The sequence below is a fragment of the Staurois parvus genome, unplaced genomic scaffold (assembly GCF_062004578.1).
Source record: "Staurois parvus isolate SC_StPar_1 unplaced genomic scaffold, SC_StPar_1.0 ptg001037l, whole genome shotgun sequence".
NCBI classification, from domain to species: domain Eukaryota; kingdom Metazoa; phylum Chordata; class Amphibia; order Anura; family Ranidae; genus Staurois; species Staurois parvus.
Window position 1 is genome coordinate 491,063 of NW_028318833.1, and position 16,919 is coordinate 507,981.

General features: G+C 42.0%; 1 protein-coding gene across 1 annotated transcript in view; it reads right to left on the reverse strand.

Moving 5' to 3' along the window:
* Positions 1-7,364: 7,364 nt before the first annotated feature.
* The window catches only part of LOC149441003 (guanylate-binding protein 3-like), a 43,693-nt gene continuing 34,138 nt past the window's right edge, over positions 7,365-16,919 (reverse strand). The window contains exons 9-11 of the mRNA XM_089657871.1: positions 15,689-15,791; positions 14,352-14,545; positions 7,365-10,374 (exon numbers count right to left, since the gene is read on the reverse strand). Coding sequence (XP_089513997.1) covers positions 10,108-10,374; positions 14,352-14,545; positions 15,689-15,791 — 564 coding nt within the window. The 3' untranslated portion in view covers positions 7,365-10,107. The remainder of the gene's footprint in view (positions 10,375-14,351; positions 14,546-15,688; positions 15,792-16,919) is intronic.

Here is a 16,919-nt window from a genome sequence, read left to right on the forward strand (position 1 = left end):
TGTTTCCTTTACTTCCTTGCAAACTCTGTATCTACGTTTTCAACCTTTACAGTCCCATTCACATTCCACGATAGTTAAACTTTACAGAAGTGAAGCTGTGACTCAACTGACTGCATTCTGTAAAGGAATCATTTCTCCTCCTCCTCCTAGATTGTAAGCTGGAAAGAGCAGGGCCCTTGACTCCCTCGTGTTTTGTTGCTGTATTGTCTCATGTTCTGTTTTTTTTTATTATTCATTTTTTTTTAAATACTTTATACACAGTTGCTTTAATTTTTTTTCTTTTTATTGCCGTCAAAAAAATTTAAATATCCCCTGTGACAGCAATAGACACGTAACAGGTACTCTTTATGGAGAAATCTGGGGTCTAAGACCCCAAATCCCTCCTCTGCTCTTAAACGCATTCAAAACAACAAGATTGGTACTTTGTGGAGGTATCTGGGGTCTAAGAGACCCCAACTCCCTCCTCTGCTCTTAAACGCATTCAAAACAACAAGATTGGTACTTTGTGGAGATATCTGGGGTCTAAGAGACCCCAACTCCCTCCTCTGCTCTTCCAAGCATTCAAAACACCAAGATCAGTGCTTTGTGGAGAGATCTGGGGTCTAAGAGACCCAGATTCCTCCTCTGCCCTTGAAAGCATTCATACCACCAATATTGGTGTTTTGTGGAGGGATCTGGGGTCTAAGAGACCCCAAATCCCTCCTCTGCTCTTGAATGCATTCAAAACACCAAGATTGGTGCTTTGTGGAGGGATCTGGGGTCTATAAGATACCACATCTCTCCTCTGCCCTTGAAAGCATTCAAAACGCCCAGATTGGTGCTTTGTGGAGGGATCTGGGGTCTATAAGACCCCAGATTCCTCCTCTGCCTTGGAAAGCATTCAAAACCAAGATCAGTGTTTTTGAATGCTTTCAGTTTTTTAAAAATGGTCCCATAAGTTCCGGATGTCAGGTCATCGCTTCCAGTTTACTATAAGGGAGAGCCGATCAAAAAAGCCGATTCCAGCTTTGTTCGGCCAACAGTGGACGTGTCAGCAGGTCACTCAGATCTCCCGGTGGGACATGAAGGCGGCGTGGGGGGACTCTAAAAACTAGAGCCAACATCACTCCGGTATAACCACCGAAAGTCCAGCAACGTGCCAGGTACGTCACAGGTCCGCAAGGCATTTATAACATTTATAACAAAGTGCACGGATCCTTTTTCCCTCTTTGTCCTGAACGATTGTATCCCAATTTTCTCTTGATATATACTTTCTGATATCCAACGTCTGCGTCCCCCATTGCTTGTTTACTGTATATACTGCAATGCAAGTCTTCTCTCTCCTGGCCAAGTAGGTGAATTACAGCCCAACAGACGTCTATGGAAGGGTTGGTTAGCTGCGGACCAAAAGAATAAGTGCACTTTGCCGGCAAGTACACCTATTCTTTAACCTTTTCACTGCTACATTCAAATCTATTAGGCATTGGAAGGGCCAAGTGTTGGGTTCTGCTTAGACCATCAATTGTCCTTAATAACGGGTATAACTGCCCCCTATACCAGGAGTATAACTAGAAAACACAGGCAACGTTATTAAGGCTGCTCTCTAAAGGAAAAATATGTCTCCTCTACAAGAGACTCTTTGTACCAGGAGTGCCCAACTTGTGGCCATGTGTGGCCCTCTGAACCCTCTGGCGTGGCCCTCCACCTCAAACTGAATGCAGGAGTTTCATAAAGTGCACCACATCTGCAGGATATAATAGAAATCTATGGCAAAGCACAGCTAACCCGCAGGTGCACTGCTCTGCACTCACGGTTTGGGTAAACCTCAGTGCATCAGTGTGGAATCAGCCCTATTGGGGGGCTCAGGACGGTAAGGCCTTATTTACATATGTGATTTGAGGAATGGTAAAACTCCATAGTTGAGATGTTTTTTTACCAGAAGCCCCCAACCACTGGTGTAGCGTTAAAGGTCATGATGGTGACCCCCGTCATGCTCCAGGCAACCCGTGTGGACTCCCTGTCACATTCTGTGTTATAGATGGACAGGAGGGGCTACATATACAGGAGCTGATCCTCTCCATTTTTCTCCTGCAACCGCTGAAATCTTGCTTCTCTTCCTCTGTCATGGGCATGTAGCGGCTACTTGAAAAAAAATTTTGATTACGCTATTCAGAATAAAAGCATTTAAAATTCTTAACCATTTCATTGTGGCTCGCAATTGGTTACCAGATCACATAAGTGGCCCTCGCTCTTCATAAGATGGAGCACCCCTGCTTTATACTGCACAGTATGTGTATCCATTGATACATGGACTGAAGCACATAATAAATGTACTATTTATCAACAGAAATGTTCAGCGGGGGTCAATGTCAACACCCCATTATTTTGTAGCCAGTGCAAATGCCCCTGTTACATTGGTGGTTAGTGTAAATGCCCCTGATAGATTGATTGTCAGTGTAAATGCCTCATTACATTGTTGGTCTGTGTCAATGCCCCTGTTACATTGTTGTTCTGTGTCAATGCCCCTGTTACATTGGTGGTCTGTGTCAATGCCCCTGTTACCTTAATGGTCTTTGTCAATGCCCCTGTTACCTTGATGGTCTGTGTCAATGCCCCTGTTACCTTGATGGTCTGTGTCAATGCCCCTGTTACCTTGATGGTCTGTGTCAATGCCCCTGTTACCTTGATGGTCTGTGTCAATGCCCCTGTTACCTTGATGGTCTGTGTCAATGCCCCTGTTACCTTGATGGTCTGTGTCAATGCCCCTGTTACCTTGATGGTCTGTGTCAATGCCCCTGTTACCTTGATGGTCTGTGTCAATGCCCCTGTTACCTTGATGGTCTGTGTCAATGCCCCTGTTACCTTGATGGTCTGTGTCAATGCCCCTGTTACCTTGATGGTCTGTGTCAATGCCCCTGTTACCTTGATGGTCTGTGTCAATGCCCCTGTTACATTGATGGTCTGTGTCAATGCCCCTGTTACATTGGCGGTCTGTGTCAATGCCCCTGTTACATTGGCGGTCTGTGTCAATGCCCCTGTTACATTGGCGGTCTGTGTCAATGCCCCTGTTACATTGTTGGTCTGTGTCAATGCCCCTGTTACATTGTTGGTCTGTGTAAATGCACCTGCTATATTGTTGGTCTGTGTAAATGCCCCATATCACTGGTGGTCTGTGTAAGTGCCCCTCTTACCTTGATGGTCTGTGTAAATGCCCGTTACATTGTTGGTCTATGTAAATGCACTTGCTAGATTGGTGGCCTGTGTCAATGCCCCTGTTACATTGCTGGTCTGTGTAAATGCCCCATATCGCTGGTGGTCTGTGTAAGTGCTCCTCTTACCTTGATGGTCTGTTTAAATGCAATAAAAAAGAAAAAAGCTCCTCTAAGTGCAGTATCCAAAATAAATTTATTACAACCCAAATCCGGGCCTCTCACATTTTAAAGAAATAAAACAGTCTCATCTGTATGTGGAGAAAACTTGATTGTGCCTCTGAATAGGAAGAGAGAGTGCGGCGTAGGCGTGATGACGTCACTCAGATCTACAATGCACTGTGACGCAATTCAGAGCATGAGCGATGCTACACACAGGAATGTGCGCTCCATTCTCAAACATAAAGGGTACATGGGAGCCATCCTAATATATCCACACAGTGAATGGAGGGGGAGGTACCACCAGATTGGAGGGCTACTAGATCCAGCAGAAGAATTAAAATGTATAGATTCTTATAAAAACGTATAAAACATAAGAATACGATGTAAATTTTATGTATTTATTTATTCATTACAGGTACTTATATAGTGAAATGAATTAGAATATAACCATATGACCTTATTATTTAAAAAAAAAAACAATAAAGAACAATATTTGGCATCCAGATTACAGGTAAATAAAACAAATAGATGAGTCGAGCAATTGATACACTGTAGCTGTTTTTATTATATCTCCGGAGTCCTTAAGACCAACATTTATAAAAACATTTATGATGTGAATGCAGAAGACAAGTATATATGTGAGTATACAAAGGAAACCACCCCCATGACAATTGGTAATGTAAAATCACCCCAATGGTCAAACAGAACAAAGAGAAATAGGACTGTGTGCCTGTAAATGATTATGGATACGTGATTGGATGAAATGTGTTATTTATAGACATGTATATGTTATTCAATCAAAATCATACCGTATGGTAAAGAATGACTAAAGGGTGTCACCTAATGGTGGGTGAAAACATGTGGAAGTTATATACCATTCTTGTTTATGTACCTTCTGATTCCTCATTTCTTCTACACGGGCTCACAGCCTACACCGCTCATGATGCATCCACCCCCTTATTGCCCCCAACTCATTGGAGATTTCCATCCATCAATACCCATGGGAAACAATGGAGGGACGGCCCTGCTGCTGCTAATAATAAACATCAACATACCTCTCATCACACTAACAGCAAACCAAGGCATCACCCCCACCCCCCATAGAAATAATGAGCCAAATAAAAACAATAACAAAAATATTACCCCTGTCTTGACTAAGATGTCCATAGCTCCCAAATGTCCCTGATTTTGAGGGATTTCCCTCATTCGGAACAAAGTCCCTCTTTCCTCCTCATTCTTCCCTCATTTTGGTCTGATCTATATAGTTTTATATAAAATGCACTATTTATCTATCAAAATGTGTTTTACAGCGCTAAACCTTTCATCCAATTTTTAAATTGCTGCATTTGTAAATTCCCAAAGCCAATATATAATGGAATAGTAATGGTAAAAAAACACTTGTGAGTTTAACCAATATTTTTTAGGTACAATTCTCCTTTAAGAGGGGTATGGCAGGGGGTGTGTCCTTTGCCTACATACTTTCACCAATAGGTGTCCCTCATTCCCATCTCAGAAAGCTGGGAGGTCTGAGATATCCCCTAAAACATCCTTGATAAACCAACCAACACCATGACTACCATACCTCTGGATGCTGCTCTATTATTCACTATTGGAGCAGCTGACCTCACTCCTTTGACATGCCCTGAGGCTGTTCCGCCATCTTGGTTTATATCCTCTCTAACTCTTCTCATAGCTCATTTCCCAATGTTTTAATCACACCTAATAGCCTTTTGCCTATTTTAGAACTCCTCTCCCGCACAACCCCCAAAAAAGAAAAACACACCAATGAGGGTGTAAGTGGGGACAAAATAGATAAAAAAATAGAATTCAAGAACAAACAGCGCAGATTGTGAGAATTTTCAACCTATTCTCTCACACCCTTTCCGACACAGAAAGTTCTCTGTTAAGCCGAGGCCTACATTTTGTTCCAACATCTTCACCCAATTTATTTCTACTTTTCAAAGATCTCAACAAATTTGTCAGAAATCATACTCTTAAAAGATTTTGATATTCAATCTAAGAAAAATAATAATTTAGTCACCAACACTGATCCTCTCCATACAAATTTACCTTATCACACCGCATCTCTTACAGATCTAGGTTTAGAGATGTTAGAACAACTCTATTGCAATTTTAATGATTCTACTTTGTCAGGTTTTGATGATCCAGAATTAGCTTTATTCACTCAGCATATTTGCCAAAAGTATTTAAAAATCAGTTTAATCTTCCAGGTAGACCAATAGTAGCTGCCATGGAAAGCATCACCTGCGGCTTTTGGCAATGCATATTTTCTTGCAGCCTTTAGCCCATAGTCAACAAACTTACATCTGAGATGGCACCCATCATTTGGATCTTTTGATACCATGTATGTGGGAACCCAATTATCTTTGGATTTCATTAGACGTAAATTCCCTTTATACATCGATTCCTCACAGCATTTATTATCCCAGGACAACACACTTCATCCAAAACAAGCCACCTTCATTGTAGGAGCTACTGCCTTCTGTCTTAAACATAATTATTTTACCTTTGATGATGAATATTATCTTCAAATTCAAGGCACAGCAATGGGTATGAATTCCGCACCCTCAAATGCCAATCTTACCATGAGTTTCTGGGAAGACCAGTATATATGGCGTAACAATCCCTTTGTGGCCAATATGATAGGTTATGACCGGCATATCGATGATATTTTAATCATTTGGGAAGGCAGATCAGCTCTGGTAGAAGAATTTGTCACTCACTACAATAATAAAAATTATGACCTGTCTTTCACTTCGGTTCATGCCAAAGAGTCCTTGGCATTCTTAGATGTAGAATTATATCATACCGGTAATAGCATCCAAGCCAAAAATATTACTAAGCCAACTGCAGGGAACTCCTTCTTACATTACAACAGTTGCCACCGTCCCAGGTGTAGAAATATTATCCCCAAAGGGCAGTTCTGTTGCTTAAGATGGAATTGTACCAGGGATATAGATTATGTGACCCAAAGTAACCATCTCAAACAAAAATTATCTGACAAAGGGTATCCAGAGGATTTAATAAATGCTGCTTACTCCACCTATCTCAAAGGTAATCCGGCAAAATCCAATACAAAAGAAGATACACAACCCAGGTTGGGTTATTAACCATCAACATCGCAGGATAGAACAAATCTTTAATGAGGATAGGGCCATCCTTCTTCAAGACCCCTATTACAAGATATCGTTCATAAAAAACCTAAAATCACATATAGGAGAGCCCCTAACTTAAAAAACAGGATAGCACCAAGCAAATTAAAACCCATTCCATCTGTTAGTAATGCTGGCTGTTTTATACCAAATATAGGCATGTATCAATGCCGAAAATCATTATGAAAAACTTGTAGTTTTGTGCAACACGGGCAAAAAGAGTTTATGGCTAAAGGCAAAACACACTTTGGACAATTTTCTTGTCTCTATATTGACCACACTATTAGACCTTTATGTACCGGATTTGGTGAACATCACCATTTAATAGAGGAGGGCAAAGATAAACACAGTATACTCCGCTATTTCTCTGAGTTTCATAATATATCCACTACAGGCCTACGGGTATGGCTAGCTGAGGCCATATTAAAATTCTCCCTGAGGCAGAACGTTTCCAAAAGCTTTGTGAAAGGGAAATATATTGGACCTTCATTCTTGATACCCTTTCCTCAGGGGGACGTAATGAAGAATTATATGTTAGTACTATTTTATGAATGGTACATAACTTCCACCTTTTTTTACCCACCATTAGGTGTCACCCTTTAGTCATCCTTTACAATATAGTATCATTTCGACTGAATAACGCCTAGATTGTAAGCTCCCAGGATCAGGACCCTCCTATCCCTCTTGTATTGAACTGTATTGTTGCTGTATTGTCTCCCATTATATTGTAAAGCGCTGAGCAAACTGTTGGCACTGTATAAATCCTGTATAATAATAATAATATTATTATTATTATTATACAGTATTTATATAGCGCCAAAGGGTATTCTCAGCGCTGTACAGTAGCAAGGGGGACAGAACATGAGACAAGACAGTAACAATACAATACACGAGGGGTTCAAGGGCCCTGCTCTTTCGAGCTTACAATCTAGGAGGGAGGGGAAGGTGGCACAGGAGGAGATGGCTGTGGGGGATGGAGTGGTAGGAGGAGTGGAGGAGGTTAGTTGTTAGGTAAGGTCAGGTGTTAGGTGAGGGTGGGGTAGGCTTCCCTGAAGAGGAGGGTTTTCAGGGTGCGCCTGAAGGTGAGGAGGGTAGGTGACAGTCTGATGGATTGGGGTAGGGAGTTCCAGAGGATGGGGGAAGTCCTGGAGAAGTCCTGCAATCGGGCGTGGGAGGAGGAGACCAGGGAGCTAGAGAGTAGGAGGTCCTGTGAGGAGCGGAGGGCACGGGTAGGGTAGTATTTGGGTATCAGGTCAGTTATGTAGTTTGGGGCAGCATTATGAATGGCTTTGTAGGTCAGAGTTAGTAGTTTGAATTTGATGCGTTGGGCAATCGGGAGCCAATAAAGGGATTGGCAGAGGGGGGAGGCGGATGTGGAGCGGTTGGTGAGGTGGATGAGTCTCGCCGCTGAGTTCAGGATAGACTGGAGTGGCGATAGCGTTCATTTGGGTAGGCCAGTGAGGAGGGAGTTGCAATAGTCCAGGCGTGAGATGATGAGGGAGTGTATGAGTTGTTTGGTGGTGTCTGGGGTGAGGAATGTGCGTATCTTGGAGATGTTGCGGAGGTGGAGCCTGCAAGATCTAGATAGCAGTTGGATGTGGGGTAGGAAGGAGAGGTGGGAGTCCAGGGTGACACCCAGGACTTTGGCATGTGGGGTGGGAAAGATGGTGGCGTTGTTAGTAGTGATGGAGAGGATGGGGTGGGGGGGCGCAGGGTGGGGGGAAGACCAGGAGCTCGGTTTTGGATAGGTTAAGTTTGAGGAAATGGAGTGACATCCAGTCTGATATGTTGTTTAGGAGGTGGGCAGAGAGTGAGGGGGTGAGGGGTAATAATAATAATAAGGGGCTAATATTAATAATAATAACATATACATATCTATAAATAACACATTTCATCTAATCATGTACACAGTCCCTTAAAAAAAAAAGATCAGCCCCCCCCCTAAAAATGACTTGTAAAATCAACCAGGTGTAGCTCATCACCTTCTCAATGGTACACAAGGCCATTTGACTTTCAACTGTGATCATCTGGGGTCATTTTGATTAACTTAGCATGAAAAGAGTTTTCCTGGAGCATTTCAGTCCCTGGAAGTGCAACTGAAGGAAACAGTCATCTGTGGGTGGCAAGGCACTGCCAAAAGATCTCCAGGATAAAGCTGTGGACAGGCACAAGTCAGGGGATGGATACCAAAAAATGTCAAAGGTTTTACCAATGCCTAGAAGCAGAGTGAAGTCTATTATTAAGAAGTGGAAGGTATTTGGTACAACACTGGATCAGGACGTTACTCTAAACTGGATGAAAGAGCCAGGAGGAAACTGGTCAGACAGGCTTCCAAGAGGCCTACAGAAACTCTCAAGCTGTGTCAGCAATTGATTACAAAAAGTGGTCATGGTGTGCATGTGACAACAATATCACAAATCCTCCACAAATGTGGCTTGTATGGGAGGGTTGCAAGAAAAAAGTCATTCCTCAAGACAGACTACATGCAGTCACCACTGAGTTTTATGAAAACGCACCTTGAAGATTCTGAGGCCACATGAAAAAATGTGTTCTGGTTAGATGAGACTAAAATGGAATGATTTCGCCTCAATACTAAACAATATGTTTGGCAGAAAGCCAATCCAGCTCCCCATCCAAATCCCACCATTCCTACAGTACAGCATGGAGGGGAGGTATATCCTGTTATAGGGGGTTATCTATAGCAGGGACTGGAGCACTTGTCAGGGTAGAAGGACAAAAAGATGGGGCAAAATCCCATCACATTCTAGAGGAACATCTGCTGCCTCTGCCAGAAAGTTGTCAATGGGAAGAAGATTTACCTTCCAACATGACAATGACCCAAAGCACACAGCAAAAATTAGTCCACAGTAGTTGGAGGAGAAAAAGGGGAATGTCCTTGCCTGGTAAAGTCAGAGCCCAGACTTCTATCCCATTGAAAATCTGTGGAATGACTTGAAGACTGCAGTCCTCAAACAGGTAAATGTAACTGAACGTAAGCAGTTCTGCAAAGAAGAGCGGGCAAATATTGCAAAGTCTAGATGTGCAAAGTTAGTAGAGACAAATCCCAACAGACTGGAATTACAGCAAAGGGGGTTCAACAAAATAGTGACACAAAGGGGTGATCCTTTTTCCAGCTCGGTGATTCTGTTTTTGAATTGCTGACATGTTGGTGTTGTATGGATGTTTGGATGTTTGAAGTTGCACTACAGCAGATACAGATGGATACAACAAATACTGTGTCTGTCTTCATTTCAGGCTACACAGGAACAATATGTGATTCGTTTAAAGGGGGTGATTCTTTTCTATACTTACTGTGTACATATATATATTTAGAGAGAGATTGAGAGTATATACTTAGGAGAATAAACCAAGCATTGGTGAGAAAGTCTTTGGATTATATGGAGAAAACAGTCCAAAGAACAGTTTTGTGTTTATGTTTTGAGTTTATTTTCCATTCTTCTTAAGATTTTGCACAGTTTAAGAAGTGGTTGGGGCAGGTTTTATTCAGCCACAGACAGAGCAGCTGGGGGGGGGGTTATGAATGAAGCTTATCATAACTCTCATAATCTGTATGTCTGCTCCTGTTAGGCATTGGACTGTTTTGGGGCAGATTTGTTACGTGTCTTACCTTTAGGATTAAAATAATTGTTTATTACAGCTTGGAGTAGTGCTCCTCCCTGTTCCAGAAATACTGGAATTACAGCAACAGCAACCCGTTTGAAAGTGTCCATGATGGGTGTATACCAGGCTGGGTCATTCTGGTTTTTATTCTCTTGCTGTATGTCTTTGATCTGCTCCTGGTACATGTTGGCATATCTTGGAAGTCCCTGGTCCATGTAAATCTGCTGATCCTGAGAACACAATGAGAGTTATACATAGTATGTATGTAGAGGTATAACAACATAGTTATTCTCTGATAAGCAGTCTTGATATTCTTTGGAGCAAACATTGGGATTTTCTAATTAGTAAGGTGAATACAATAATAGATTTTCTTTAAAAACAGGAACAAACTCAAGCCTTGTCACTGAATGTGGCCCCATATTTTTACAATTGTGTGGATACCCCATTTAATAAGCAGAATTGTCTGTTTTGTGCATGATGAGTACCTTTCTTGGTGCTAAGTTTCAATAATTTGGTAACTGTGAATTTGTGGTCTCTGGTTCCTTCCCCAGGGTTTCATATCACGGGCCAGAAGATAACTGGTAATATTAGGAGTGATGCTTGATCTGGGGAACCTTTTACTGTAGGTCCTAGTGTTGTGTTAAATTGGAACGTCACTCTCTCACCCCCGGTTCTCATCTATGCGGGTGGTGACGCTGCGGATCTGCACGAGAATCCATGCAGCTGTACCACCCGTACAGAGAATTGAGGACCCGCAGGCGGGTGCCATTAGTTATAATGGCATGCCACCCGCACTGGGAAACGCAACCGTACTGGGAACCAAGGTTCCCGTGTGGGCTGTGTTTTCCAAAGTAGTGCAGGGACTTCTTTCCCTGCATGTCACGGGCACGGGAGTCCATTCAAATGGATGGGCTCTCGTGCCCGAGCAAAACGTGGCCCGCACAGCCGCATAGGTGTGAACCGAGGGTCAATCAACATTGACTATATGTAATCCTTATGCTGCTAGCAGTATTAAATACATAAGAAAGTATATCATATTTACTTGTTTTAACCTTTTTTTTCACATTTCTTCAGTTACTTCTTAGTTTCCATGCCTAGGAAAATTATATCATACATCCCATCTTCAGTAAGGGAGAAGGGGAGGAGGGGCTTTCTCAGCTAAGCACATGCTCTCCTGCTTGCATACCATAGCTAAGGGCAGTTGGATTCCAGGAAGTAAATGCTACATGAATCATCTGCCTTTACTCAAGATGGCCAGGGCCAGAAAAGCTAGGGGAGGTGATTTCTTTAAAAAAATTAAGCATGGAAACATGGATGGATGGGGGAGATTGCTTTGAATATTAAAAATGAATTAAATTGCATTTTTGGTTTGTGGTGCTCAGATGTAGTTCCACTTTAAACAGCAGGTTTAGTTAGATTGATATAGTAATTAGACTGTTCCCAAACCAAAGATCTTCTCTACTCACCAATAGATTTTAGGTAAAAATGCAAGGTGAAAAAGAGCAACATTAAAGGTAAGAATCTGTGAGTTGGATAGGTGGAAATAATAAACATTTTATTAGGCAAGAATGTTTTGAAGGTCACAGATTCCCTCTATTACTTGGATGTGCAAGGAAGTGGTTGAGACCCAACAGTGGAAGGTACCACTGCTATAGCAAATGTGTCTGCATTTCTGTTATTGAAGTCCCAATCTTGTTTAGCACCTTCTAGGTTTAGGTAGATAGGAGATGTTGTTTGTTTTTTTTGAGTCAGAGGCTTGGTAGAAGCCCCGGATGTGTCAGCCTGGGAGTTGCCTCAGAACAGGCTGGGAGGTTCTACAGGTCAGGACTTGGCCAAGGGAACTTGTCCAAACCCCAGGCAGGAGGCTGGGCATGGTAGCCAAGGGCAACCCTTAAATGTGGAAGAGCCTGGGAAGCAGGGGAGTTGGGTGGAAGATGCACTGAAGGAAGGTGCTGATGTGGGGAACCTGGAAGGGGGCACCAGGGAGGGGAGCCTACTTACAGGTTGGTAGCTGGACAGATGGAACTCCACTGTGCCACAAGTCTCCTAGGGAAGACAACCTGTCAGCCTGGAGGGAGCCAGCCCAGAATAAGGCCTGAAAGCAACCATCAAGATCCTCTACTGCAGTCACACAAAACTTTGTGGCCAATTTCACCCAATCCCTTGTAGTTGTTGATCACAGTGACTCTGAGCACACTTCCACATGACTGTAGGCAGTCCCCATGACTTCCTATGACTGTAGGCAGTCCCCAGATCTGTTTTGTTGGGTTTGTTAGCATTTTTTGCTATTGCTCCTCCCTTAGCTGGGCTGCTTTTGCACGATCTGACAGTGTGGGGTTGATTTACTAACAGAAAATAGACTGTGCACTTTGCAAAGTGCAGTTGTACTCTCCAAGAACTGTTGCTCCAGAGCTTAGTAAATGAGCTCTGCTAACATCCATCATCCAATCATGTGCAAGCAAGATGTTTTTTTTTTCCTTGCAGGTGATTGGGTATTCTTTGCAAAGTGAAGCTATACCTCATTTACTAAGCTCTGGAGCAACTGCCCTTGCTGAGTGCAACTGCACTTTCTAAAGTGCACAGTCTATTTGCCGTTAGTAAATCAACCCCCTATGTGACTTCCAGTGTCCTTCAACAGACAAGAAATAAGATAGAATTTGTGTACTCACTAATTCACTCACTCATTAAAATCATTTTCTTGATGTCCATTGGGTGACACAGTTATGCTTTCTATAGAATAAAAATACTTGTATAAAAAATTTGATTCAGCTCAATGCCTCAGCCCAGTTCAAAGTGTATTTTATACCAAACAACAATAAATAAACTATTTGTCCAGAAAAAACCATGAGAGATATCCTTAACATTACAAATCTCTTTTAGTGATTAAAAACCATAAACACACAAGAGACATAAATATATCCATTAAAAACCAAGAGTCATGTTTGAGGACTAATGGAGTATCTCTAATCTGTATCCATATATATACATTCATGTGCTTAATTAAAAATATTTAATTGCAGATTACACATTGAGAGCTTTCAAAGGATTCTCAAGACTACAGGGACAGCTATAAAAGATAATAAAGGATATAGATAAGGTGGCCACAAAATAAACTAATAGCATGCTGGATTGTCAAGATCCATCCTCTAAACAATTGGCAGGAGATATAAATTGAATACATTCTTTTTTGTTTTTGATAATGAGGATCTGATGATACACTGTGGGTAGAAAATATGCCAGATTAGCTCCAATGTTCCTTGTGTTTGGATTTAAAGCAATTGTGGCTCCATTGTAAATTCATATGTTGACCAGGCTAGATATACTTGTTGTGGTCACATACACTATATTGCCAAAAGTATTGAGCCAGATCTCCAAATCATGTGATTCAGGTGCTCCAATCCCCTCCATGGACACAGGTGTATAAAATCAAGCCCCTAGGCATGCAGACTGCTTCTACAAACATTGGTGAAAGAATGGGTCGCTCTCAGGAGCTCAGTGACTCCAAGCGTGGTCCCGTGATAGGTGGCCACCTGTGCAATAAGTCCATCTGTGACATTTTCTGGCTACTAAATATTCCACGCTCAACTGTTAGTGGGATTGTAACAAAGTGGAAGCAGTTCTAACGCTCTGCAAATTCCTCACAAATGTGCCGCAAACACCTGCCAGGAGTTTGAGGAGCGTCACCATAGGCTTGAATAGCTTCAACTCCTCCTGACTCAACATGAGGCGTCAATTGTGATGCAATGCGACCCTAACGATTCAGTGTGAACAGCACTGTGTGCTGCCATGTTTAGAACTTTCATAGGCATTTGAGGAGCGTTAAAAACAATTCACAAACACCTGTCTAACGCCTTCTGACAAAGCTAGTGTGAACTTAGCCTAACTCAGCCTGAGCTCCTCCAATGATCAGTCTTGTCCTGATACAACCTCTCTCCCCTCCTTCCCCTGTCCACCTGCACAGCCTTTCACTGGGAAGACCAGTGTGTTGCTGTTTCTCCTCCCCCCAGCTCTCTGAGCACCTTATGCAGCTGAGAACAGAGGGTATGTGATCCCTTATAAAAAAGGGAAACTTTTTTAATGTTTTTTTTATATCTATACAGAAATGTTTTGCCTTTCATTTCTATTTTAAACCTAATGGGCTGTTTAACAAAGTGAGGGATTACAATCACTTTAAGTGAGACAATTGCACAATGTGGATTTGCATTACCCTCTCCTTCTGTCGTATGACTTGCTCCAGTTTCTCATTCAATAGATTTTGTTCTTCATTCATCTTTCCAATGAACTGTTCAAAATTCTTCTTCATATTGCCCAGCTCATCTTCCATCTTCTGCTCTTTCTGAGTCTTCTGCAACTTTTGCAACTCTTCTTCCATTGCCACAATTTTTTTTCTTGCATTCTCCGCTGACAAAGATGCCAACAAGAAATACATTGAAAAATAACATGTTTTATAGGGTTCACTATAGAGGGGAAAAAAATAAGGTGTGTTCCTCTTTGGCCCGGCAATAGGAAATGACTAAATGCTCAGACTGACAGGGGCTCATTGTAAAACAATAATGGTAGCGGAAACCCTGACAGCTACTAAACTGAGTTTGGTGGAGTAATGAATAAAGTGAACAACAGCAATCAGCCGTGCACCGGGAGGAAAAAGTACCAAAGAATCCATTAAAGTGAACCTGTCATATGAAAAAAATGCATAATCATTACCTGAAAAGCTCATGTCAACATAATTAGCAGGTAGAAGGCAGATTACAGACATTATTGGTACTTTAATGCTGTGGGTGGCTTTAATAATCAATAGTATAGCTGGGGAGACAAGAGGGGCGGGGGCAAGCTTAACTTTTACTGAAAAAAAAAAAAAGTGTGATCTTCATATATCTTCAGCTGCTGACATCTCTGGAACCCCCAGTGTAGTTTTTCCTCACGTAACCTCTATTTTCTTCCCATTGTCTGTGAAGGCTAAATGGCCCTAATCTGCGAGTCCAATTTAATAATATTTAAAGTCCATAAGTAAAAGCCAGGTGTTGTCTAAAATGAAAAAAGTAACCAAATCTCTCATGGAGGAGATGTAACCCCCCCATGTCTTCCCCCCTGGCTAAAGAGTGTAATGGCTATCCTCACCAGCCATTCATGGCAGAGTGACAATACCTCCAGTCATCACCACGCACATTGCCTCCTCACTGCAGAAGTCCACCCTGAGCGGGGTGTCAGAGGGTGCCAGAACCTATAGGGTGGATAATGCCATTGCCCCCCCTCTCTTCCTGTCTGGTAATTGGCTGCTCAGGTCTGAGCACTGTGAAATGAGAGCGTTCATATGCTCATCCATATCAAGAAGGTACGTTGGACACCATAAAAAGAAAAAAAAACAACTGTACTTTTAGGCAGCTATTATATATCCAGTAGTCTGTGGTTTGGCTCGGTTCGAAAAAAAAAATACTTTTTTCCAGGCGGATCACTTTCAGATATCAATTACAGTGATTTAACATATATATGAACTGTTTACATTTTTCAAGGAAATAAGTACATGAGATTAAATAAGCCACTGACCTTCCTCTTCCTTCTGTTTCTGGTTTAGAGCATTGTCCTCCTGTATAATTATAATTTCAGAGCTTTGTTGGGACTTTATGAATCCCTGTAGCACCTCTTCCGCCTACAGAAGAGGAACATTGGTTGAAAAGTATTTGGTTTGGAGCATATACCACCCTCTAGTACCAACAAGCATGGCGAATCTCTCCAGCAAGGACACAGACAGCAATAAAAACCTGACAAAAACATGACAGAGGCTCTAACCCCCTCACCACTCCATCCAAAGAAAAGAAAAAAAAAGTATTGGCTTACAATCAACTTAAGTTGATGTTAAGAATCAACTTAAGACCCCCCCCCCACCCAAAAAAAAAATAAATAGCTAAACAGTGCGCCAAAGAAAACTGCAAAAGTAATCTAATGGGCCTGACATAATTAATAATTTATGCATATATGATCCTAGACAAACAAAACATATCCTTGTGGTATTTACCATGTGATTCTGAGACACAATATCTTAGCAATGTCACCCTCAATATGTGGGTACCTCATGAATAATCAGGAGAACCCAGAACCAAGCCAAATGGGTCACCTATGCCTTTGGATCATGTTCCACCTTTGATCCCTCTATAGGGGTTTGACTCCGCCTATGACCGCTCACCTTCCCCCCCTCCTCCTCGGTGTCCCCTTATCTATTGACTCTCTATTTCCTCTTTTAACCAGCTGCCATTTTCCTGACCTACAAGTGTCCAGCTCTCCCTCCTCCACTTCCCAACCCGGTATCACTTATCTCTGCAGTCCAAGTTTATCACAGAAATCTTCCATATCTTCCAGAAATCTTAAGATAGCTGTAATTCCATCCCTCCACCCGATTAAGCTTGTGTCACGGCCCCATCTGTATTTCACATTATGTTTTTTCATCACTTCTAGTAGGGGTTTCAGTGATCTCTTCCTTCTCAGAGTCTCTGTTGTTAAATCTGCAAAAATTTGAATATTTTTCCCTCCATATGTAATATTTGTTTTTCCTTTAATCTTTTTCCATATCTCTTCTCTATCTCCGTAGTTATGGAATTTAACAATTATATCTCTTGGTTTTTCTATCCCTTTTTCTTGTTGATACTTCCCAATCCTGTACACTCCGTCCAATTTAAGCATCTCCTCATCCGAATTATCCACTATGGAGTTCAAAATTTTGCCAGTTAGCTCTTTTAAGTCTTTTAAATCTGCCCCCTGTAACAGTTCCGGGACTCCTCTT